This window comes from Oreochromis niloticus, linkage group LG23 (genome assembly GCF_001858045.2).
Source record: "Oreochromis niloticus isolate F11D_XX linkage group LG23, O_niloticus_UMD_NMBU, whole genome shotgun sequence".
NCBI classification, from domain to species: Eukaryota; Metazoa; Chordata; class Actinopteri; order Cichliformes; family Cichlidae; genus Oreochromis; species Oreochromis niloticus.
In genome coordinates this window covers 33,299,009-33,322,415 of record NC_031986.2, presented here as the reverse complement: position 1 = coordinate 33,322,415, position 23,407 = coordinate 33,299,009, and the positions used below count along the sequence as shown (strand labels likewise).

General features: G+C 41.0%; 2 protein-coding genes across 6 annotated transcripts in view; one reads left to right on the top strand and one right to left on the bottom strand.

Moving 5' to 3' along the window:
* ube3a (ubiquitin protein ligase E3A) overlaps positions 1 to 7,924 on the top strand; it is an 11,533-nt gene extending 3,609 nt beyond the window's left edge. The window contains exons 3-11 of the mRNA XM_005451240.4: positions 906 to 1,183; positions 1,260 to 2,470; positions 2,556 to 2,700; positions 3,234 to 3,439; positions 3,576 to 3,740; positions 4,955 to 5,110; positions 5,195 to 5,268; positions 5,365 to 5,508; positions 5,626 to 7,924. Of these exons, the coding sequence (XP_005451297.1) occupies positions 906 to 1,183; positions 1,260 to 2,470; positions 2,556 to 2,700; positions 3,234 to 3,439; positions 3,576 to 3,740; positions 4,955 to 5,110; positions 5,195 to 5,268; positions 5,365 to 5,508; positions 5,626 to 5,746 (2,500 nt within the window). The 3' untranslated portion in view covers positions 5,747 to 7,924. The remainder of the gene's footprint in view (positions 1 to 905; positions 1,184 to 1,259; positions 2,471 to 2,555; positions 2,701 to 3,233; positions 3,440 to 3,575; positions 3,741 to 4,954; positions 5,111 to 5,194; positions 5,269 to 5,364; positions 5,509 to 5,625) is intronic.
* cnga3a (cyclic nucleotide gated channel subunit alpha 3a) lies at positions 7,337 to 16,647 on the bottom strand. Of its 5 annotated transcripts, XM_019351952.2 has the most exons (9): positions 16,339 to 16,647; positions 14,788 to 14,913; positions 14,572 to 14,661; positions 13,107 to 13,235; positions 12,067 to 12,126; positions 11,401 to 11,613; positions 11,181 to 11,282; positions 11,001 to 11,107; positions 7,337 to 10,922 (listed from the first exon to the last, which is right to left on the bottom strand). In XM_019351952.2, exons 2-9 carry the CDS (start codon positions 14,880 to 14,882, stop codon positions 9,526 to 9,528), a joined length of 2,193 nt encoding a protein of 730 aa, XP_019207497.1. In that variant the 5' UTR covers positions 14,883 to 14,913; positions 16,339 to 16,647; the 3' UTR covers positions 7,337 to 9,525. The 5 variants fall into 5 exon arrangements, with proteins under 5 accessions (XP_019207497.1, XP_019207499.1, XP_019207498.1 ...); XM_019351954.2 differs by lacking the exon at positions 12,067 to 12,126; XM_019351953.2 differs by lacking the exon at positions 12,067 to 12,126 and having other exon boundaries at positions 13,107 to 13,280; positions 16,339 to 16,646.
* Between the last annotated feature and the right edge of the window lie 6,760 nt (positions 16,648 to 23,407).

Here is a 23,407-nt window from a genome sequence, read left to right as displayed (position 1 = left end):
TGACCATGGCTTGCAGATCTGAAAAGTATGAACAGCACTTAGTGCCTTAAACCTGACATCTTTTTAATGTCTAGTAGGAGGCAGTGACTTCTATGAGAAAATGAGCTCACTGCTCACTGAACTGAGCTCAGTAAACACTTTCCTGAAGAGTTTTTGGGTTCAGTCACTAGTTTCAAGGCCTCTTGAATAAAACATGATGCTCTTTTTCTAAATTATTGTCCCATTAGATTGAAAAAGCAGAGCAAAGCAGGGTATGATTTACTATGCCATGGATAAGTCACTTACCCGTGAACCACCAGTGTCTCTCATTTTTAGATCCATCATGTGGAAGGCACTCAGCCTATGGCTTCGCAACAGGATGTGTGACCCCATGTTGTCTGTGTCCATCTTTTATATACAGCTTATGGTTAATATAGTTTGTATAGGAAAAAAGTTCATTTTTATTTTTCTAACCCTAGAAAGTGATGATAATATCAATCACTTTTCAAAGTTTTCTCCAGTAAATGAGATGGGAATTGATCAGGATCTGTTCTTGTTTCTGTTCCTCGACATCACAGACAAAAAAACTGCTGCAGTTTATTCCGACTATGAAAGAGCAAATCATACTGATGCTTCACAGCTGGTTAGAGAAGAAATCGTTTTAAACAATAAAAAACAGAGATTAAATGAGTTTTCAGCCCTGAATACTTGACGTGGTTATCTCCTGTACTTTATGAAGGCTCAAAAGTGTTGGAAAAAACTCATTAATACCTGCCAAAGTTCCACCAACTCCTATTTACTTGAAGGGCCTGTAACTCAGTTTATACAGAACCAAAGTTCATGGTTTGTGCTTTAGTTGTGTTTTTTTTAACCCTAGAAGGTTTTGATACCATCAGTCTGACTTCCTATCTGAATGTCTTACGCAGGAACAGAGCGACTGCAAAGCTTCTAATTGAGCGCTACTTTCGGCAGTTAACTGAAGGCTGTGGAAATGGCAACTGCACGAATGAGTTTTGCGCATCATGTTGTGATTTTCAACCTTTGGATAACAATTCAGCAGCTGCCAAAGCGCTCGAGCTGTTTAAGATTAATGCCAAACTCTGTGATTATCACCCCTCCATCACGGCCAGCGCTGACGGAAGCACTCAGGAGGACAGTAAGATGAGCGATAAAGACCCCGGTTTCACCAAGGAGGACTTCTCAGGTACTGTATGGCCAGCTCTGGACTCTTGCAGATTCTAACTTTGAACCAGTTCCTAAATTTGTCTGTTCTGTTGCAGAGGTTCATCACCTCACAGAGAACACAATCTGTACGATCTTGAGTTTCTGTGAAGAAGAAGGGGATTATTCTGCTCTTGTCCGAGTCATCGGCAGGGTTTTCTCCAACGCGGAAGCCCTGATGAAGAGTTTCAGGAAAGATGAATCCAATTCTACCGACAACCTTGAGTCTTGTAAACCGGCAGATATGAAGAAAGATGAGAAACAGAGTGAGAGAAGCTCAGAGAAGACAGGTGCTTCTTCTGCAGCCTCTTTGCCAGGTGAGGCTTTGAATGAAGTGTTTGATGCCTGTGAGGTTACAGTGGACATCGGCGCTGTGAGGAGAGTCTACGACAGACTTCTGTCTATCGACCAGCTGCAGGGGGCACTCGTGAATGCTCTCATTTACCTAACTCCAAATGTTGAACTTGACCTGGAATATCTTGACGTGTACGAAACAAACCCAGATTACCTGAACATCTTCATTATCGTCATGGAGAACAGTAACCTTCACAGCCCAGAGTACCTCGAAGTGGCGTTACCACAGTTCTGCAAAGCAATGAGCAAACTTCCAGTGACCGCGCTTGCCAGGCTGACGAAGCTCTGGTCAAAGTACGATCTCCCGCACATCCGCCGTATGATGGAGACCTTCCAGCAGCTCATTACGTTTACAGTTGTTAGCAACGAATACGACGGCGAAAATCTGGTAAACGACGACGAGACTGTGGTGGCTGCAACACAGTGTTTACAGGTCGTCTTCTTTGCAAGCATTCTGGGAGGTGACGTGGACATAGAGCACAACGAGGAGGACGAGGAAGACTCTGACTCAGACGAGCTGACGCTGCACGAGCTGCTTGGCGAGGAGCGGCTCTATAAGAAAGGCCCCCGCATAAATCCCCTGGAGAAAGAACTGGGCGTCCGACCGATGGACAGCATAAAGCCTCTCATCCCCTTCGAGGATTTTATTAACGAATCGCTTAACGATGTCATCGAGATGGACAAGGACTTCACTTTCTTCAAGGTCAATGCAGAAACAAAGTTTTCTTTCCAGACCTGCCCTTTCATCCTCAGTGTCATCACCAAAAACCAAGGGCTGTACTACGACAACAGGATCCGAATGTACAGCGAGCGACGCCTCACGGCTCTTTTCAGCATGGTCCAGGGGCAGCAGCCCAACCCCTACCTCAAGCTCAAAGTGCGCAGAGACCACATCATTGACGACGCTCTCGTCAGAGTGAGTTGCGCTGCTGTAGGGTAATTGGAGGATGTCAAATTCACTGTTATTCAGTTTGAAAAGCGAAACCTCCTCTGTGTTGCAGCTGGAGATGATCTCCATGGAGAACCCGTCCGACCTGAAGAAACAGCTCTATGTTGAGTTTGAGGGTGAGCAAGGTGTAGATGAAGGAGGCGTTTCAAAGGAGTTCTTTCAGCTGGTTCTTGAAGAAATCTTCAATCCTGACATAGGTGAGAATTTAAAGCCCAAGTGGACTGTGGACATTTTGTAAATGTTGTTTTGTATCCAAACAAAAAGAACACATTTATCTGACAGGCGAGCAGGGGGATTAAGACGAGCGTTGTGTTTTATTATTTATGCAGCAAGCTGAAGTCAGGATACAGTCATCTTAGCATGAGAACTAGAAACCTAATAAAATAATGCTGTACTGTTCAAAAGTCTTGAATCCAAGGAGCTAGATCGTTTAGAGCAACACTTCTCCGGGCTTTCTAAAGATCTTTCAAAGGTTTCTTTGGACATCTCCAGTCTAATCCCTGTACAACTTTCAGAGGATTATTCTTCAAGCCCAGGCACAGAAACCCCACCCACCTGCTGTTCAGACCTTCTGTTTACGAGGGGCAGCCAATCAAAAGAAAACTGACCTATAAAACATTTAAGTATTTGAGTTTAGTAAGGATTACTCTGAACTGTCATTTACACAGAGCTGCTTCATGCAGTTAATTTTTTCATGTGCGTTTTCCTGTCTGCCTGATGTTCCGAACAGGAATGTTCACCTACGACAACGACACCAAACTTTTCTGGTTTAATTCTTCTTCTCTGGAGACTGAAGCGCAGTACACTCTTATTGGAATCGTCCTCGGTCTCGCGATTTACAACAACTGCATCCTGGACGTCCACTTTCCAATGGTTGTCTACAGGAAGCTCATGGGAAAGAAAGGGACCTACTTGGACCTGTCAGACTCACATCCAGTATAGTAACTTCCTCCAAAGCTCATTCACAGTGAATCACTACAGTTCACAGTAGTTTTAAAATGTTATACATCCCTGTAATCAAATCAGAGGCACCCGTCCAAAGAAAGTCTTATCTTTTTATTTTGTGCTCCAGGTTCTCTATCAAAGTCTGAAGGGAGTACTTGAATATATGGGAAATGTGGAAGAAGACATGATGATGACCTTCCAGATATCGCACACTGACCTCTTCGGAAACCCAGTAATATACGACTTAAAGGAGCAAGGAGACCAGATCCCCGTTACTAAGGAGAACCGACAGGTGAGGTGTGAGCTGGGCCGTGTTACAGCTACAGCTCCTTAATTCACCTTATATGTCCTTTTTTGGTTTACTAATAAATCCCCATGCTACTGTATTGTTTAGTCTGTGATTTTAGTCTGTTGTTAGGGGGTTGCTAGTCAATGTGGTGGGGATGTCCTCTATCATGAATAATGAGAGAGTTTTGTGAATATAATTTTGATTTCATTGGTGTATTATTGGCCACAGATGAGTCATTTTGTCCATTTGTAGGTGATTGCTAGGCAATATGATGACATCATAATATACGATAGTCATAATATATGGCCTAAGATGTATCTGTGTCCCAAATATGGTTGTTAAACTCTGGATCGTGAAGAAGAACTTTTAGTGCAAACAAATAGATTTTGTGTATTGAGTGGCTTTTGAGTTACTCAAATTACTTTTGAGTTTATTAAAAATGGAAAATATTGCACCTTACACCCCAAAACGTTAGGAACGTCTGTGTTGCACTTTTCACTACCGCTTGGCAAGTAGGTGAGTTTGCAGACAAACCAGCATTTTCTGTACAAACCTGCCAGCGACCAAAGCAATCACAAGGTTTTCAGCAACTTCCAGCAACCACTCGCCAGCTAGTCAAGGAATACACACTTTTCCCTGGTGACCAGGGTTAGCAGGTGGTCAGTGACCAGCATCTGAGCCTGCGTGACTGAGGTCTAATATTGTGCATTGCTTCATTAGATATTCTATTAACATTTATGTAATAAGTAAAGTTATTATAGAAGAAAATCAGCTGATTCTGAGGCAGTCAGAGGGGAGGCACTGGTTTATTATCTTGTTTTGCTTTTTGGTCTCTTCTTTTAATTTATCTCAGGTTCCTTTAAAACCATGCATCATTTTTATTTAAGCTTACCTAAAAATTAGACATTTCTGTGGTTATATAATATGTTAAGATGGAAGTCTGATTCTACACTCAACGCAGTTTTGACCAAATGTGTCACTATATAAATAAGGGAGCACTAACTGACACTTCTGCTGTTCCTCTTTTGACTGAAATGTACATTTCACAAGTACAGAAACAGGAACACATGATGAAGACGAAGTAGCCAAATGTTGTGTAATACAGCCGGCATTCTTCAACAGAGCAATCTGTAGAGTTGGCTCTCTAAAAATACAGATTATAAAAAGTTAATGATAAAAAACTGCTTCACATATATTTAACTTCCTTCCTTTTTTAGGAGTTTGTGGATCTGTATGCTGATTACATCCTGAACAAGAGTGTGGAGAGACAATTCAAAGCCTTCAAAAAAGGCTTCCTAATGGTCACAAATGAGTCCCCGCTGAAATATTTGTTTAGACCAGAAGAAGTAGAGCTGCTTATCTGTGGAAGCAGGGTGAGAGAGCGCATCCCCATTTATATTTTTATATCTTAATTGTGTTCGGTGCTGCATTGATGACAGTCTCCGATCATTGCACAGAAACTGGACTTTGAAGCGCTCGAAAAGACGACGGAATATGACGGCGGTTACAGCAAAGACAGTCAGATTATCAAGTGAGTCTGATAAAGTCTAAACATGTTTGGAAGTACTTGAACTTTATGCACATTTTCTCATCAGTTTAATGTTTTTATTCAATTTTCCACCCGCAGAGATTTCTGGGAAGTCGTGCACTCATTCGGGGAAGAGCAAAAGAGACTGTTTCTTCAGTTCACGACAGGCACGGACAGGGCGCCTGTTGGCGGGCTCGGCAAATTAAAAATGATCATTGCGAAGAACGGCTCTGACACAGACAGGTGCTGCCCGGGCCAGATTTAAGAAACACTCAGCATATCTTAAAAAACGATCCGTAACTCAAAGCTCTCTGTGGATGCTGATTTCAGACTTCCCCACTTGTGCCATTTTTCTTGCAGGCTACCAACCTCCCACACCTGCTTTAATGCACTGCTGCTCCCTGAATACTCCTCCAAGGAAAAGCTGAGAGAGAGACTTCTCAAGGCCATTACTTATGCCAAAGGGTTTGGGATGCTGTGACGAAGCCGCAAAGTTATCAGAGCCAAAAAAGGGAGTATTAAGAAAGTGGATAGGGAAATGCAGTGGAGAAAAATACTGTAATAACCCTGTGCCTAACCAAACTACTGCAGTCCACTGCTGGCCTTTCACACTTCATATGCATTAGATTTCCCAACAGACTGTATTTAAAAGATGGACGCCACTTCCTGGTTTGAAAAGTGAAGCTCAAGTGCCTTAAACCTGCATTCTTTCTGATGACCAGCAGGGGGAGACTCCACTGGTTGAATGAGATGTCGTTATCCCAAAAGATGGAACAATGGAAAAATATATGTAAAAAGTTCACAGATCAGTGCAGAGAAATAAAATATAACTGAAACGCAGCAAATATGGAATAAGTAAAAAGTCAATTGTCGTAATTAAGAGCTAAATATAATTTAATAAGGCTAAATGAAATACAATGTAAACTTTTTTTTATCAAGTGTGTTGAAAAGAACAAGCACAACAGCTGTCAGAGGACGTCAGAGTGTAGTGAACAAGGAATAGGGTGGCTGAACGTCCACAGGAAACATCTGTAAACCTCCCGTCACCGGTGACACCTGTGCACGCGATGAGTTAACGGTCGGAGTCAGTATTTTCAAGTTAGCTGTGGCCGCTGTTAAAGCTAAGAAGGAGGCTTTGCTTTACTGTGTAACTGACAGGATATTGGCCTCCGAGGCCTCCCATTTTCCTGTTTCCTGTCCTTTGCACAACCTTTACTATGAATAATTGTAAAATCGGTACACATCATTTCAGCACATCAGCCAGAGTAATGTGGTGCGTGCACAGCTGTGCTCATCTGTCGTTGTTGCTTGGGCTCCCTCACCAGTTTAAGAGTTTAAATCAGGGCTCCTTAAAACCTAAAAATATAAATCTGTACAAATCAGTACTAGATCATCTTTAGACATAAAACTAGCTAGCTAACTAAAGAAAGTCTGACATTTAGATTTTGAAACCTAAATGTCAGGAGGTATAACAGTTATGGTGTGACACTCAGTTTGAGGCTTTGAGGTTGAGATCATGAACCAGTCGATGTTGTCAGCGTGGCTCAGCGTTACTACCGTTTTGTATTTTTAATGGATTTTTATTTATATTTCACTTTGATGTTTTGTTTTTTAATCAGTGTGGTTTCCAGACTGGGTTTGCTCGTCTCAGTTTAGTTTTTATTGCATGTTTTTAGTTTCAATTTTTATCCGTTTATCAGTTTTAGTCTGTAGGACTGTTTTTCAGGTGCAGATTTAAGAAGTTCACATTAGGCATTAAAACACAGGGACGTCCCAGCCTCACCAAGCACATGCAGCAGTATCTCCTCACGCTCCTCAAGACTAAAACCAAACAAGGTTTTATTTTATTTTTGGTTTTTTAAGAACAAAATATTATATTTTTTAATTCTAGTTTCAGTGTTTACCACAGTAACTGAAATGTTTTTGTCACACCTACTTTTACTTTAGCTGTAATAACCTTGCAGCGGTTGTGTCCATCTTTTACTTACAGTCTGTAGATTTCCCAGAGTTGAAAGGCACTTAAATATTTAAATTTTTTCATGCGTGTTTCATTTCTGAGCCAACATAAAACTGTATTTGTCAACTTGTGAAAGTGCACTTACACAGAGCACATTCAGGATATTTTTCATTTAGTTTGACTTGTTTTGTGTGTTTTCTGCAGTTGTCGTAATGTAGCAGCATTCGGTGCTCACACTCTGGGCATAACGGTGCTCTTTGGGTATGATTGTCATTTACTATATGCTGAACTGAAGCCTTTTTTAATTCCTGCTATTGAAGTCAAAACAACCTCATAGAGAAGCTTATAGTTAAACATTTTCTTTACCCAAAAATTAAAAAAAAATACATGTTATATCCAGATATGATTTATATCTGGTTACGATCTAACAGCTTTGTGTTGTGACCTGACAGTTTGGTTTCAGAGTATGCTTCCTGACTGGTCAGTTCAGACTTTCACTTCCTCTTTCTTTTGGTTTGTTTGCTAATCTTATTGATTGCACAGTCATGAGGTGCCAAATGTGCAAGGCCTACACAAGAAAAAGAATCACACCATGTTTTATTTTGCCAAATGTCTCAGGTACAAACACAGAACGTGCAGATAACGTGAAACTCTTCTGTAAAGCTTCTGTTATGCAAATTAAATAAAGGTGAATTTAAAAAAAAAAAATAACAACAACATTAACACTCACTGGAAGACTTTAAGCTGAAACTCTGTTTTTCAAATAAATACCTGATCATGACTGCGGCTCGTCTCACGGTGACAGATTCAGTTCTTTGTTTTTACTTTAGGAAAATTTGGTTTCAAACCTCTCTAGAGGTCGCCACAGCGTATCACCTCTCCTTTCAATAACTCCCATCAGATTTTAGCAGCTCGACAACACACAGCAGAATAAGTTAGCACGTAGCTGATGAACACAGCGGGGTACTCGCTTAAAGAGGAGCTGGTTTTCCTTCATCGCTGATGAAGCTAAAATCAGACTTTTCACAAAACATGGTGATAATGGTTCAGTCAAGAAAGTGGTGCAAGGTAGCATTTATGTGTATCTGTGAGAAATAGAAGAACTGAGCAGTTAAATAAGAGATGATGTGTCATCACTCGACTTTTGAGTTACTTTTCTGCTGCACTTGAGTGGTCAAAGTAGATGTTAGACTTTTAAAGGGCAATTCAGCTCTGAGGGGAAATGTTAAACAAATATTCTTTTTTCATGTTTCTGTAAAGAGTGATCAAAATTTCAAAAATGTCAGAGATTTTATTGGCAACCACGTTCATGCACAGACTCATAACTCATGCAGTTCTCTGTGACATGCTGGTTATCAGCTTCTGGACCGGAGCATGACTGATGGAGATCCATCAGCCAACCACTTTTTAAGGATCAGCGATGAAGCTGATCTTTGAGAATGTTTTTAGTGTGGTCCATCCAGGATCACCATTAGTCATGATTTTGAAGCAGATATTCAGGATGTCTTATAGAACTGAGGAAATTATGGACATCAAGGCTGATTTATTTCCCACTAAAACTTGAACCTTGTGAAATGCTTGTGTTTCTTCAATATGTCATAGAAACGTAAAAAAGAAAAAAAAAAGTTTCCAAAACACAAAATTTGTGCTACTGACAAAACTTTAGAACAGGAAAAGCGTGACATTTATGTGCCTTTAATTACATAGCTTGGCTGAAAAAAAGGAGAAGAGGTATTTCACAGTTTTCTGTGGACCAGGAAGTTTTCAAAGAGTTTTCAAGGGTTTTAAAGTCAGCAGCAACACTTTAATGATCCTCAGTTACAACAGATTTAAAAAACTGTGAGTTCCCCATGTTCATTCACCCACAACATGACAATGTACCAGTATAAAGTGAATGTTATATGAACACTTTAATGTTTATTCACATATTAGATTTACAGCCGATAGCCGACAGTAACTTATCAACAGCACTGACATTTCACTTTGTACATTTTTAAGCAGTGTAAAATGGATGTGTCAGCTGCATTTTTACTTCACAAATAGATCAATATGGAAGAAAAAGATTTTCTGGGAAAAAATCGTTCTACTATTATGAAAATCTTTTTTTTTCCCAACACGCTTAGTAGTTTTATATATGAAAAATATGAAATTGGCTGTCAGCATACACACAGAAATATACATTTGCTGTACACAGTTTGACACATTATACTGATAATAAACATGCTGTATAAATGGATATGAATGTGGGCCTTTAAAAAGCGACACTCCCTTGTGTGCTGTAAAGTTCTCGAGTGTCTCTTGCGTTACTGGACCTTTTTGTCTTTGTCGGCCACCACCTCAGACAGATCCTCTGGTTTTATGGATTTCACTTTGTCCTCCATCGCTGAGACTCTTTGCTTCATTCTTGTCGAGTTGGACGTGAACTCCGCCATCAGCTGGGCGAATTTGGTCTGCATGGTGTCCAGATTGCTCTGCAGTTTAACGATCTTCTCCTCTACGTCCTTGGGGTCGGCGCCGGCATTGGCAACCGCCTCGTCGATCAGGTTGTCCTTCATCAGGATGGCTTTCCCCTTCTCTTCCAGAGCCTTCTTGGCCTCTGGATACTCGGTGAGGGCTTCCATCAAGTCGTCCTTGGAAAGGGCAAATAGGTCAGAGTAACCCACGCTTCTGATGTTGGCCGTTCTTCTGTTGCCCGCTTTACTGCCCTTGATACCCAAGATGCTGATTTCACCAAAGTACGCGCCATCGCTCAGCACTACAAACTGAGTCACTCCATCGTCAGCCACCACCGCTAGCTTCCCTTCCTTGATGATGTACATCTCCCTGCCAATATCCCCTTTCTTACAGATGTAATCTCCGGGGCTAAACACTTGTGGCTGCAGCTTGAGCACCAGTTCAATCAACAAACCGGCTTCGCAGTCCTGAAAAATCCGCACTTTCTTCAGCGTATCTAAATGGACATTGATGGCAATCTCAGCCTTTAGCTTGTCTGGGAGAGTTTTTAAAACTTCCTTTTCATCACAGGTTTTCTTCTCAGTCCACAGGTAGTCGAACCACTTGATGACCCTGGCCTCCAGGTCTTTGGTGACCTTTCGAAACTGCATGTACTGCTTTATGGAGTCAATCTTCGCCTGGAACTCAGCGCGAGAGGCGTTCATGTTGGAGATCATAGCACCAACGTTACCGACAATACTAGCAAAAATCAGCACACCAGTGAGGAAGTCGGCAATAACAAAGAGGTATTCAACATCCTTGACAGGTGCGGGGGTCTCTCCAATAGTGGTGAGGGTCAGCGTGGACCAGTATAGAGAATAGATGTACTTTCTTGCCAAGCGGCCATGCTCTGGGTGGCTGATATTGGGGTAAACCCAAGTGTCCGACCCAAATCCGATGGTTTTCGAAATGGCAAAGAATAAACAAGCGTTCCAATGGATGATAATAAGAATGTAAAGCACAAGATTGCTGATACGGAACATGTTTGGAAAGCTGGTTCTGGTTTCAGTCCTCTCGAAGAACTCAAAAAGCCTTGGGAGTTTGCAAAGGCGGTTCAATCTGAACTCCGGGTTGTGGATTCCATATTTCAGAAACAGCAGATCAGTGGGTATCATTGCAATCATGTCGTATTTGAATTGAGAAGTTGTTCTGTATTTATCTCTCAGTTTTTTGGAGTCTTTTACCAGCAGGCCTTGCTCCAGGTAACCTGAGGGACAAACACCAAATTAGAAGCCAGATCTTGTACCAAAAAAATAATTTCTGTAAATGCCGTCAGGAATCTGACCTGTTCTTGATCTGACAAATGTGTCTGCGTAGTAGATGATGTCTGTGGTGTAGTCCAGGATTAGCCATAAATGTATATACGACTCCTGGAGTTCATTAAAGCAGGCCCTAAAATACAAGGAGAACAAGTAATTCAATGCTCCTTTAAGTGAATAATTATTAATATGTGAAGGATGCCTACCTCGTTATGACCATCATTAGGTTATAAAACACGGGGCCTGCAATGATGGAGAGCCACCTGTAGTACTGATCTGCAGCTGGATCCATAATCCAGATTTCTTTCCTGAAACCAGCAAAGCATCAGAACGTGTTTAATGTTGCACAGAGATGAAAGTGACAGATGTGGTTTCTGTAGTTAAATTTACCAGCTGCCGCAGACTCTGAATTTAATGGGTACTTACGGTGGTTCTTCTTTCTTTTTATCATCTTTCTTATCATCTTTCTTCTCGTCTTTTTTCTCATCCTTCTTCTCGTCTTTTTTCTCATCCTTCTTCTCGTCTTTTTTCTCATCTTTCTTTTCCTCTTCCTTCTTGTCCCCATCCTTCTTCTCTTCATCTTTTTTCTCCTCCTTTTTCTCATCTTTTTTAATCTCCTCTTTTTTGTCCTCTTTTTTGCTACGGATTACAAGTTTAGTGTTTTTATAGTGGTGAAAAAGGACGGAGGTGGTCTATGAGGGACTGCTAGAAGACTAGAAAGCTACCTTAAAAGGAGTCTACAGAGACAGTTCATTTGGATTCATGGTGCAGGTCATACGTTTGTCCAGCAGATGGGATCATACTACAGGTAGTCCCTGTTATTTTAAGCACACTTTATGACCTTACAGTTCCTTATCTGAACTTCCCCAAAGTTGGATCAGAATAATCCACATCATGACTTCCAACAAAGCCCCTGAGGTGGGTAAAGGGGTGGGAGGCACAGCATAGAGGAGCGGAGGATGTGAAGACATGGTTCAAGGAGTTTGGTGCTAACATAGCTATGCTACGTACCGTTGTAGCTACAACAAATGCTGACAATGACAATGTCCACTTCTAAAGGAAACTCTTTTCTGTTTTCTGGCACGCACTTACTCATCTGTGTTGTTGCAGTTATTCATGTTGTAAGTAGCCAGCGGCCACTTACTGGCAAGGCTTTTGGAAAGAAAGACAGTTTTTTTTCTTTTTACTTTTTTTTTTTGCAAAAGGCTTCTCATTCATCATATAAATGTGATATTTTTATGGCAAAATCCCTCTTTTCTTTTAGGTTACACACATTCCTATTGGTTGGGAGGGTGTTCAAGAGAATTTGTTTATGAGCTATCTTCACCCTGATCTTTGAATGGGGTAAAAGGGAATGGGGAGCTAGCTTTTGGCTATTAGCTCCCCCGCTGTTGGCTGTGACATTAATTTTCTTGTTTAAGATATTAAAGCATTGGTTTGTCTGTTCATAAAACAATAAAAGCTAAATTATACTGTAAATGGTTTTAAATGAGATGAGTGCTTGGGCTCAGGAACTCATCTGAAAGCACATTTTTCAATAAACAAATTGCTGTTTTTGTGCCAAGTAAAAAAAAAGACTTTTTTCTATAAAGAAAAAAAAACATCCATTTAGAAACTCTGGCCTTCTTTGGGCCTATAAAACTGTTCAGTGATCTAATCGATACAAATTTTAAATTCTTCTTTGGACATTGCAAGACCATAGGCTCAACCTCGATAGGTAGCGGGTTGAGCAACATGCTTTCAGTTTTCAGGTAAAGTTTTGCACATTTCTGCAGGAATCCTGAACCACATTGTGGATGTTATTACAGCAACATGGCTCTCCAAGCAAAGAGTCTGTGTGCTAAATAACTAAACATTAGGCAGAATATGAAACAAAAAATCCTATTAAGCAAGAATGGGCAGACATCTCACAGTGGTAAACACCATGGTGTCTTAATTTTTTTCAAATTCACTGCATCATCATTTCTATATTCCACACACTTTTACTTTTTTGGAAACAGGGCCCTGAGTCAAGCGTCCTGTTTGGTCAGTTTTGTGTTAAATCATTCAAACTTTGGAGACCATAACTGCTGTGGTTCGAGAAAAATCTTAGATTAAACTGACCACAGCAGCTCTCACCACACCACGCTTACTTTCTCTTACGGACTGCGTCGTGATGCCCTGCAGACTGAGCACTGCTGTGTAGACTGGACGTGTCTTTGAGCTCTGGGCCTCTGAAGCGCTCGAGGAACGAGTCGTGTCTCTCTTGTTCAGGCTTCACTCTGTGAGACGCCCAGTTCCGCAGCATGAAGAAGAAGTAAGACAGTCTAGAGAGTCAGCGGGAGGTAAAAACAGCACAAAGTGACACGAATCTAGGCTAGAAATCATCAATAGTCATGTCAAAGGTAAATACCCACAGTGGAGGAAACATTCAGATCCTTTCCTTGGAGGCTATCCGTAAAATAAAGCATCTACCATTAGACACTTGGTTTGTCTGTCAGTGGTTCTCACTCTATAAAGTGCTTGAGTAAAAGGCAGCCAGAGTTCTTTTTAATTCCTGAAGATCTTTCATCTTCCCCAGTACTCAAAACTGACAGGGAGTCCTGGGTATTTAACCTCCTGCTGGGTCTTCACCTTAGAGGGGAAGCCACACATCAGACATGTCATAGAGAAGACAGTTGGCTTGAAAGAGGAGTAAAGGAGGCCACCTACATACAGCTGGCCAGAGGTGGTGGTCTATAACACCAACTATCAGCTCAAACTTAGTCCTGAGGTCCCCTTCCAGGTGATCAAACCGCCATTCACGCCTTCACCTGTGCGACTCTAACAACTCGCATGATGGTAGAGTGGAGCAACATCTGAAGAGGCCCCTCAGACTGAGGTGAATTGGAAAGAACTCAGTTTCCTTTATCTCAAGCACTTCTCAAACTGTGGTTCATGCTCTTTCGGTGTCAGATGATGAATTTCAGTAATTAAGTAAACTTTTATGTTTAGTTTCAGTTAGTTTTCAAATCTAAGTTTGGTCTTGTCATATTTCTTTTGGGTGAAAATGTTTAGTTTTCATATGTTTCAGTGCCAGTTTTATGTTTTTAGTTATTCTAATATAATGTCGTCAAGAAATATAAGTTATTGTACAAACCAAAATCAGCTGTTTCTGAGGAGCGTCATGTGAGAAGTCTTTCTTGGAATAACCCTTTACACTAATGTCTTTAACTTGGTGAAGTCATTGTATCCAAAATATTATCAACTTTGCATTCACATTAGATTTTTTTTAGTTATTTATGTTTTTTAATTTCTGGCTAATTTCAAAGCCATAAACAGGAACAGAAGAGAAAATGCTGACATTTGGTCAGATACCGAATTGGAGACGGCAATAATTGGTGCCCAAACATGAAGCTATTCATTTGTGTGGGCAGACGTGCCTATAAACGAAAAGACAGACTGGCTGGTGCATGTGTATGTTTGAGGCAGTACTTCTAACTTATAACCACCTGATAACCATTGGTTTGCTCATCAGCAGTATATTGCATTTCAGAATAGCTTATGAGAAACTTCAGAATCGTTTCTTTCCACCTTTGGTAAATACCAGCTAATTTAAGCACTGCAGCAGGCATTTACCTGGCCATTGCCCCGGCACCTGTAAATGAGTCTCTGTGGGACTCTGAGCGCAGTGCTCTGTCACAGTTGTCCCCACAAAGAGAGTGAACTCTGGAAGACAGCAGGAGGGGAATGATTATATTGACAAGACCTCATAAAACAAGTCAAGATGTCTCATTTCAGTCAGGTAAGGATCCGAAAGTCTCCCAAAAATCACCAGCAATGCTAACATCAGACCTGCTCTCCCCATTTTCAATAACACCGAGCTCATCGTCATTTGCGGACAGCCGCCTTCTGGCTGAAAAGGAGTTTTCACTGCAGACTTTCGCCATCTTCTCCTGCCTGGCTCTGCGGGCCTGGACACTGGGACACAGAAAAATCAGTGAAATGTGATGGGGCTCATACGGGCCTGAAATCAAAGATCAGCAAAACAGTGACTCATGTGTTAATGTGTTTACCACTCTTCACTGTCTGTCTGAGAGTGGCACCTAAAAATACATCCCGATAATGTCCTTAAACACTAAACAGGATCAGTGCGCTCTCTCTGTGAACCATCAGCTTGCTTTTAAAATAACTAAGCTATGGCTTACAGGGGTGCTGCAAATGTTCAGTGGTGTGCAGCACGTTAAAGATTTGAAGACGAAGTGGACAACAACTGCAGGAGTCTGTAGAAAGCTCTCCAGGATGTTTTGGAATGAATTAGAGAGAAAAACTCTTATTTTTATGTTTTTTATGACCTCTTTAAAAAGTTCTAACCACAAAAAAAATTAAAAAAAAAATTAGGGTAACAGGTGTGAGATTAAATCCTTTTTTGGTTTAAATTATTTTGTTGTTGTGTATGTTTCTCGGTGTTTATTTTTATTTTTTAGTGGTGATGATGGTCAATACTGACTCACTGATCTCTGGGGAACACCAATGTTTGTAACACGTGCACTCATGTAGATTAGTGCTAATACCAGGGAGTTAAGCAGTCCCCACTTAAATTAAATGACACTGACAATCGCCAAGAAGCCAACAGCTCCAAGGGTGACGAAAGGTAAAAGCAGCAGGCCGTCTGTGAGTGTGAATTACATCATATTCTGACACTGTGCGTGGACACTGAGGGTCAGAAATCACGTAATGTTTTTTAGGGGATGAGTTTTAATCTGCATTGTCTTGCTTCCTTGGTTTCTACTGGGAGTCAACACACAGAAAAGTGTTATATATCAGGAAATTAAATAGAAATTAACTAATAAAAATACACCAAATGCAAATAAACTAAACAAAAATAAAAAATACACAAAAATACAAATGCTTGCAAAGTTCTGGAAGGCTATAAAGGATATAAACATCACTTATAGCTTGACACTTCCACACTAAAATCCACACTAACCTGCCTGTACCCTCATAAATGTACACAGTCTGACTGAGGTGAAGGAACTCATTTAAATCAAAACCAAAGCCGCATACTGATGGGTTGTTTTTTTATCCCTGCAAAATTAATTGCTCTGCAAGGGTCAAAACAATCTCACGTGTTTGTTTTCATTAAAATATCCCATTCCTTAAGATCCACGTCTTTATATTTTACCAAAACCTTTATTAGAACCAAACATAAACCTTTGAAGTTGATTATTTGAGGGTTACAAGTTACACACAAGACAAGATTTAACGGAAAAATTCACTTTGAATTCACTATATCTATTATAATGCCTAGAAATGCTATGCACACTTGAAATATTTAATGCATTTTTAATATATAAACTGGATCTAAAGTTAAAATTATTGGAGCGAGAAGAAGGAAAAAGTCACCTGTCTGAAACCTTTTCACGCAGATTTTTGCGAAGCAGCAATTCTCATACGATTCCTCCGATATAATCCCATCTTCCCACACAGAAAGATAACTTCTTTCTTTCTTTTTTTTAATCCACAGAAATATTTCCAAACGCTCTGACCCGTGAAAAAGTCGCTAAAAATACCGATACCGGCCGTCCATAATTGACCCCTGAGGTTCTGCTGCCCGAAGTCGACGCAGACTGAGCGGGCAGGTCTCAGATCAGAGGAGAGGGGAGGAGTCCCGTGCATCCTCCAGCTGCCATCACTGCTCACGGCAAACAGAGTGCTCATGGGCCAGGCAGTGCTCGTAAAAATAGCTGCCAATGTTTATTGTTTCTATTAAAAGCTTGCTGCAAAATCGTCTGAATTAAAAGTTCGAATTCACAGTGGAAAATTCTCTGTTACTGGTGTGACATACAAATTATGTCATCAGTGTGTATTCACTGCTGGAGTTTTGCCCTTGCATTTTACTGAGCTCAAGCATATGGCAAAGGGCCGCACACAAAACTGATGAACAAATGATCATGATGGCCATGATAAGAAAAAAAAACACTGACAGACTGAAGCTGGGAGGTCTCCTGCTTTAAAGTCGCTTTTGTTTTTAGACCATCCATCCACCCAGACCTCCTCCTTATGGCATTTTTGTGTTTCACAAATTCCATCACGTTACTTTTCGATGTTCCGATCAAACAGGAATCATTGTATGTGGAGGCATGCATCTCAGGGAAAAAAGCTTATTTCTGTTTTGTAACTTCTTCGTCATTTTAAGAGTGGCAAAGGAAGGTTATATGCATTCAGTATCACATTTCAAATTTCAAAGAACGAACATGGCGAAGGTGAAAACATTCAGATCGAGGCTTGTTAAACTTCACTCAGCAATAGGTGACATCACAGTAGCTACAATTATCTTTTAAACTATCTATGGCATACGTGCAACCAGTGGTGTGAACCACAGACAAAAATGGACTCATGTGCTCATGTAGCATACAGGTACAGGAATCTAGATGACAGAGAATTAAAGTGAAAACTAATATAGTTTTACTGCTTTTTGTGATGTTTGTCAAATGTAAGAAACAACTGGGTGATCTTAGAGATGACTGGAAATTCAAATAAAATAAGAACAAGATTCATCACAGATAATTAGATGTTACTGGCGACGGGCTTCATCTGATGACTCCATGGTGACATTATCACAGGGTCCTAGGGGAAGGCTGAGATGGAGGAAATTTAAAGTAATATTAGTAAAATGTCTGTGAAGGTTCTCAGTCATCCAGGTCATCGTAGTCAAAGGAGTTTGCAAAGAAAAGCGTCTGGACTTCTTTGAGTTGCTAAAACATGGCTGTGCCATGGGCTCCCCTGTGTCACCTATTGTAGCCAACCTTTACATGGAGGAAGTGGAAAGAAAGGCTCTTGGCTCTTTTAAAGGGAGAGTACCCAGCCACTGGTACAGATATGTAGACGACACCTGGGTCAAAATCAAGACACAAGAAGTGGAATCCTTCACTGCGCACATTAACGCCGTGGATAAAAACATCAAGTTCACCAGGGAAGACACTAAGGATAACTGTTTGCCTTTCCTGGACTGCGCTGTGCACATTGAAGAGAATGGCAACCTCAACATTGAAGTTTACCAGAAGCCCACACACACGGACCAGTACCTCCTCTTTGACTCCCATCACCCTCTGGAACACAAACTTGGAGTAATTAGGACCCTACACCACCGGGCAGAACTTGTTCCCTCTAAGCCTGAAGGGAAAAAGAAGGAACACACACATGTAAAGGAAGCACTGAAAACATGTGGTTATCCTAACTGGGCGTTCATAAAGTCAGCAAAGAGGCACAGAAAAGAAGATCAGACACCAGCGAGGGAGGATAAGAAAGACAGACGCAACAACGTTGTCATCCCCTATGTAGCCGGTGTATCAGAGAAACTCAGGAGAGTTTTCTCCAAGCACGACATCCCAGTGTACTTCAGACCCAGCAACACACTCAGACACAAACTGGTTCACCCGAAAGACAAAACTCCAAAACACAAACTGAACAACGTGGTGTATGCTGTACAGTGCAGTGAGGAATGCCCGGACCTCTACATTGGAGAGACCAAACAGCCACTTCACAAGCGCATGGCACAACATAGAAGAGCCACCTCCACAGGACAAGACTCAGCAGTCCACCTGCATCTTAAGGATAAAGGTCACTCTTTCGAGGATGCCAATGTTCACATACTGGACAGAGAGGACAGATGGTTTGAAAGAGGAGTGAAAGAGGCCATCTATGTCCACTGTGAGCGACCATCTTTGAACAGAGGCGGTGGTTTACGACACCAACTGTCTGCCATCTATAATCCAGTTTTGAGTTCCCTCCCCAGACGCCTTAACGCCCACTCACATCCTGGGCCATCTGACCTCAGGAAATCACATGATAGGGTGGGGCCAGGTTTCACAATGAGCTCACCCGAAACCCTGGCTGATTAGGTCCCACACCCGCTTTCACACCTTGGCGCATGTGATTAGAGGATCACCAGGGGGTCCTTTGTCCCTCCTTGGGGGGATACTCCCACTGGGTTTAAATCTGGGACTCTCGGCCATTTGACCTTAGAACTGAAGAAGCTTCTCGGATGAGAGGTGAAACGTCTTCAAGCAACTCAAAGAAGTCCAGACGCTTTTCTTTGCAAACTCCTTTGACTAATATTAGTAAAGCAATCGCTGAGGGAGGAGGTGCTACTGAAGGTTTTGCCAAATATTACAGCTGTAAATGCGTACAGAAAAACAGAAGTGGTCCAAGGTCAGAGCCTTGAGGGATGCCCCATGAGAGGAGCAGATATGACTTTTATATGTGAATACAGAAATGAACAGGGAGTCTGTCACCTGATGAACAATAATGTGGGTGATCATTATGCTCACTCTGCCACATAGCCCTGCCTCCACTCATACATCACCTGCACACATAAGGTTAAAAGAGAAATCCCTTGGCAATATACGGAGCTTCAGTTCTAATCCCAGCTTAGACTTGAGCACCTATTTCAGCCAGCTAATGCTCCCTTGAGGCAGGAGAACATTTTATCTTCTATGGGAATAATTTTGAGATAAAAAAAGTAATATGACTTCAACAAAAAAACCTGACATATGTTTGTATTTCTGTATTTTAACCAACACATGACATATGCAGTGAAATTGTATGTGAATTTAACTTTTAGTATTTTATTTTGCTGTATTTCAGCTGAGAGAACTATCGGTGTATTGTGTGCTATTTGTGTCTCATCAAAAGCATTTGTGAACTGTCAACACTTTTGATTTTCAGCCTCTAAAATTATTATTTTTTAATTATAATTCATATTATTATTATTTTAAAGACCACTTTAAATCATCACATTTAGTTTGATTGAATTTCAGATCTTTTATATTTTAAAACTGTTTTATTTTCAACTGTTAGTTAACTTCATTATAATTTAAGTGCTAAATAATATTTTAATTTGGACAGCAGAGATGAAAAACTGGTGGATTTTGCTGTGTTTCCTCTGCCAGAAGAAACACGGGGATTTAGCTGTGTAATAGACTTTGGGATTGTCCTTAGAGTGGCTTTAGGGCAATCCAGATACACAGAAAAGGTGATTATAGTTTACACAGAGGGGTTGGCCAGTGGGATCATTACTTCCACTAAGTCTCACAGATGACAGACTAAACATAAAGTTAGTGTTTTGTTTGATTCCAGTTCGGTGTTGTGGTGAACCGGTCGAGCAGTGACTCTCTCGGTCCACACGCCTCATTAGGTTCAGTGTCCAGGTGCACCGGGATCTGTGAAAAGCGTCTTTAGTTCTCTGCCAGGAGGCACATGGTAATTACTGCATGCTAAACCCTGTCAGAGTGCAATTGTCTCTTGCATGTTGGCTTGACTGTGCATTTCCAAGTCAATCAGACAGGCATCAAATTCATTTACAGCCCTCAGCCAGTCATTGACGAGCTGAATATAAACTGATGTGAACAGTCTCTAATCAGACCTGATTACCAGCTGGCAGCACACTCGCTCTGAGCTAAACAAGAAGAGGGGAACAGTCCCAAATAAAGAGGATCAGATGACCCGTGGAGAGTGGTGCAGCCAAACTGTTGATGTACAGCAGCCTTTTTTAGGCTGACCTAAAGCCTGACCAGGACCATCAGCTTCCATCAACATCTTCAGGTCACTTGATTTTAAGGTCAACTTGATTTGATAAAAACATGAAAATCAGCAATGAAACTGGTCAGTTCTCTGACCATTTTCAATGGAATGTCTTTTATTCGCAAACCCATTTAAACACTGACCTAAGCAAACATAAAAAGGGACCAGACTCTAAGAATGAACAAATGTTGTTTTTACGCGTAACAGCTAATTTAGCAAAGAATCCATTTAAAATTGTATCTTCAGGCATTTTGTTACTAGCAGCATGTCACAAAAAACACAACAAGCTCGTTTTGTGTCCTTATCTGTTTTAAACTACATGAAGCCATTATTTATGGCTTCCACTGCCATTAGTTATTTTACTATGTTTTGAATTATCGTCCCATTACTTTAGTTATTTTAACTAATACAGTTGCGAACGCTCCAGGCCTGAGAGGGTGTGTGCAGCATCCTCAGGCTGCTACAGATGGGAGCTTCCTGCTTTTCTTTATGAAAAGATACAGTAAAGCCTGAGCCAATATCTAACTCCATATCAAGGTTCATTTGTTCTCCTGAAACAGCTCCATGGATGCATTTTGGTTTTAATTCAAATGTAATTTGTATTGTTAAGTTACTCTCCAATTTTTCCATTTACCAGCTGCCATTCGACAGCCCAGCCCAGCCCAGCCCAAACCTTTTTCTCATGGTTTTCTTATCTGTTGTCCACATTAAGTAGACTATGAATAAAGCTCAGCACATACTAATTGAAAATAAGTGAGGTTTAAATGTGATTGTTGATCTGCAGAAGATGCAGAGCACCAACTAAGCTGTGCACCAGGCACGTGGCCAAAACATGCTCCTAATCAGAGAGCAGCTGAATAATACCAGCAGACAGTGGGAGAGAGTGAAAATGACCAATGAACACTGCAAAGTTAGCCTAAAGACCCTCTGACTGTATTTTCATTTTTCTTGCTTCACTCATTATTCATTTGTTTGAATGAACAGTATCACTAAAGAAAGAAGCTAAGGACCATTAGGCAGAGCTCTGGGCCTGCAGCGGGACTAACTAATAACACGATAGCTAATACAAAAAAAAATACAAAAAAATGAAAGGACAGCAGCCCCCTGAGGCTGTTGTTGAGCTAAATGGTGCTTTGAGTTCAAATGTTCACGTTAAACATGCTGCTTTGTTTGGGTTTATTGCCATGTAAACCATCATATTTACAGAGCAAATCACGATACAGCTGAAGATTATGAGAGTGTCTTTATCTATTTGGTTAAATGTTGAACAAATTTGACCAAAAGATGTCAGCAAGTTAAAAACTGTGGATCAGATTGATATTTTTGTCTTCAGTCTACGCCATAGATCCCCACACCAAAACCAGACATCCACCACTGCCACTGTATGGTTTGCTGAGTTCCGTTGTTTCCACCAGTGCTTTTCCAGCTACTTCTAATTCCCCTGTTTTTTTAACCTACTGGAAGAGAATGGATGAGTTGGTGTTTTGGTGGTGAAATGGTGCAGAGATGTCACCACCAAAACAGCAGCACAAGTATAACTGCTAGCATCTGCAATGTCCACTTACTCAGGTGTTAAATTAGACACAAAAGCACAAATTAAGACTCATAGAATAGAGAGAGAGTTTTTTGAGCATGATCACCATTTTAATTTAGCATATTATCACGCTAGCATTTGCTAATTAAAAAAAGCACAGTTGCAGGAAATTAATGCTCTGCATACACATATATATATCAAACTACTGGGTATATTCTAAGCTTATGATGGTACAAGCATAAACTTCAGAAAGAAACAAAAAGATAGAGAAACATTTTGTGGGATTACAAGGTTCTTCTAAGATTCAGACGAAATGAAATCCGCCTTCCTTTGATTCGTCACCCATCTACACACAATAAGCAGGGCCTCAGATGTGTCACGGCAGATGATATCAGCTCAAGTGTCCGTGGTGCTGCCGTGGGTCCTCTTGTTCTGATTAGCTGCAGCCTGTTCATCAGTTGCTGGAGATAAGTACTTTCACTCGTCTGTATTTCATACCAAACAGAGGAGATGATTTATCCTCCTCCAAGCACTTAGCCTACACAGAGTTTCTATGACAACCTGAAGGAAACATGTGTGGGGCTTTAGGGCTGCATTAATAAGTACAGCTGCACATTGCTGTGGAAATGCACATTAACAGAATTCAGAGGCAGCACAGAGACCTTCCTGACCCTCAGACCTTCTCTCAGGAGACTTTCAGTTGTAAATAGTAATTCTAAGAGGAATTACTAAAGAAAAATAGTATGGAGAGGGCATCATGCCTTTACTCTTTTCTAAAATGTGCTGATCCTCTTTGAAGCTCTCTGATCGCCAAATCACACCAACAGTCAACTCAAGGGGCTTTATATTGTAAAGGAAAGACCCTCAGAGAAGCCCAGAAGAGAAACCACTTGGCGACAGTGAGAAGGAAAAACTCTCTTTTAACAGGAAGAAGCCTCCAGCAGGATCAGGCTCAGGGAGGGACAGCAATCCCCCACAACCAGTTGGAAAACAGGACAAAAGACACAATGTGAAAGAAAGCCTGAGATTAATAATGACTAACATACTAAATAAGTAGTAGTAATAAAAATAAAAAGAAGAAGAAGAATCTTAAGAACAGGAATCAGCAACATGATTGTGGTTCTCTGGGCGTTTGCTTCTGACATTGCTGGCACCAGTGAATCGAGACCCCAGCTGGAAAGCAGCCGTTAACTGCTGGTGATAGGTTAAAGATGCTTGTTTTATAATCCACTCATAATCAGTTATTTTACCTGTGCCCTAATCAGCTGCTGTTTATTCAGCTTGCACTCACAATCAGTGGACCACACAAGTGTTTGTGTACGTGATTCACATCAAAATCACAAGAGAATTTCATTC

Bases quoted from the DNA above. Each gene is read 5' to 3' on its own strand.
- cnga3a (XM_019351952.2), bottom strand. From the start codon at position 14,882: ATGGCGAAAGTCTGCAGTGAAAACTCCTTTTCAGCCAGAAGGCGGCTG. The intron at 14,662-14,787 runs GTCTGATGTTAG...GCTGTCTTCCAG, and splicing joins ATTGAAAATGGGGAGAGCAG to AGTTCACTCTCTTTGTGGGG. The intron at 10,923-11,000 runs GTCAGATTCCTG...TTTGTCCCTCAG, and splicing joins ATTTGTCAGATCAAGAACAG to GTTACCTGGAGCAAGGCCTG.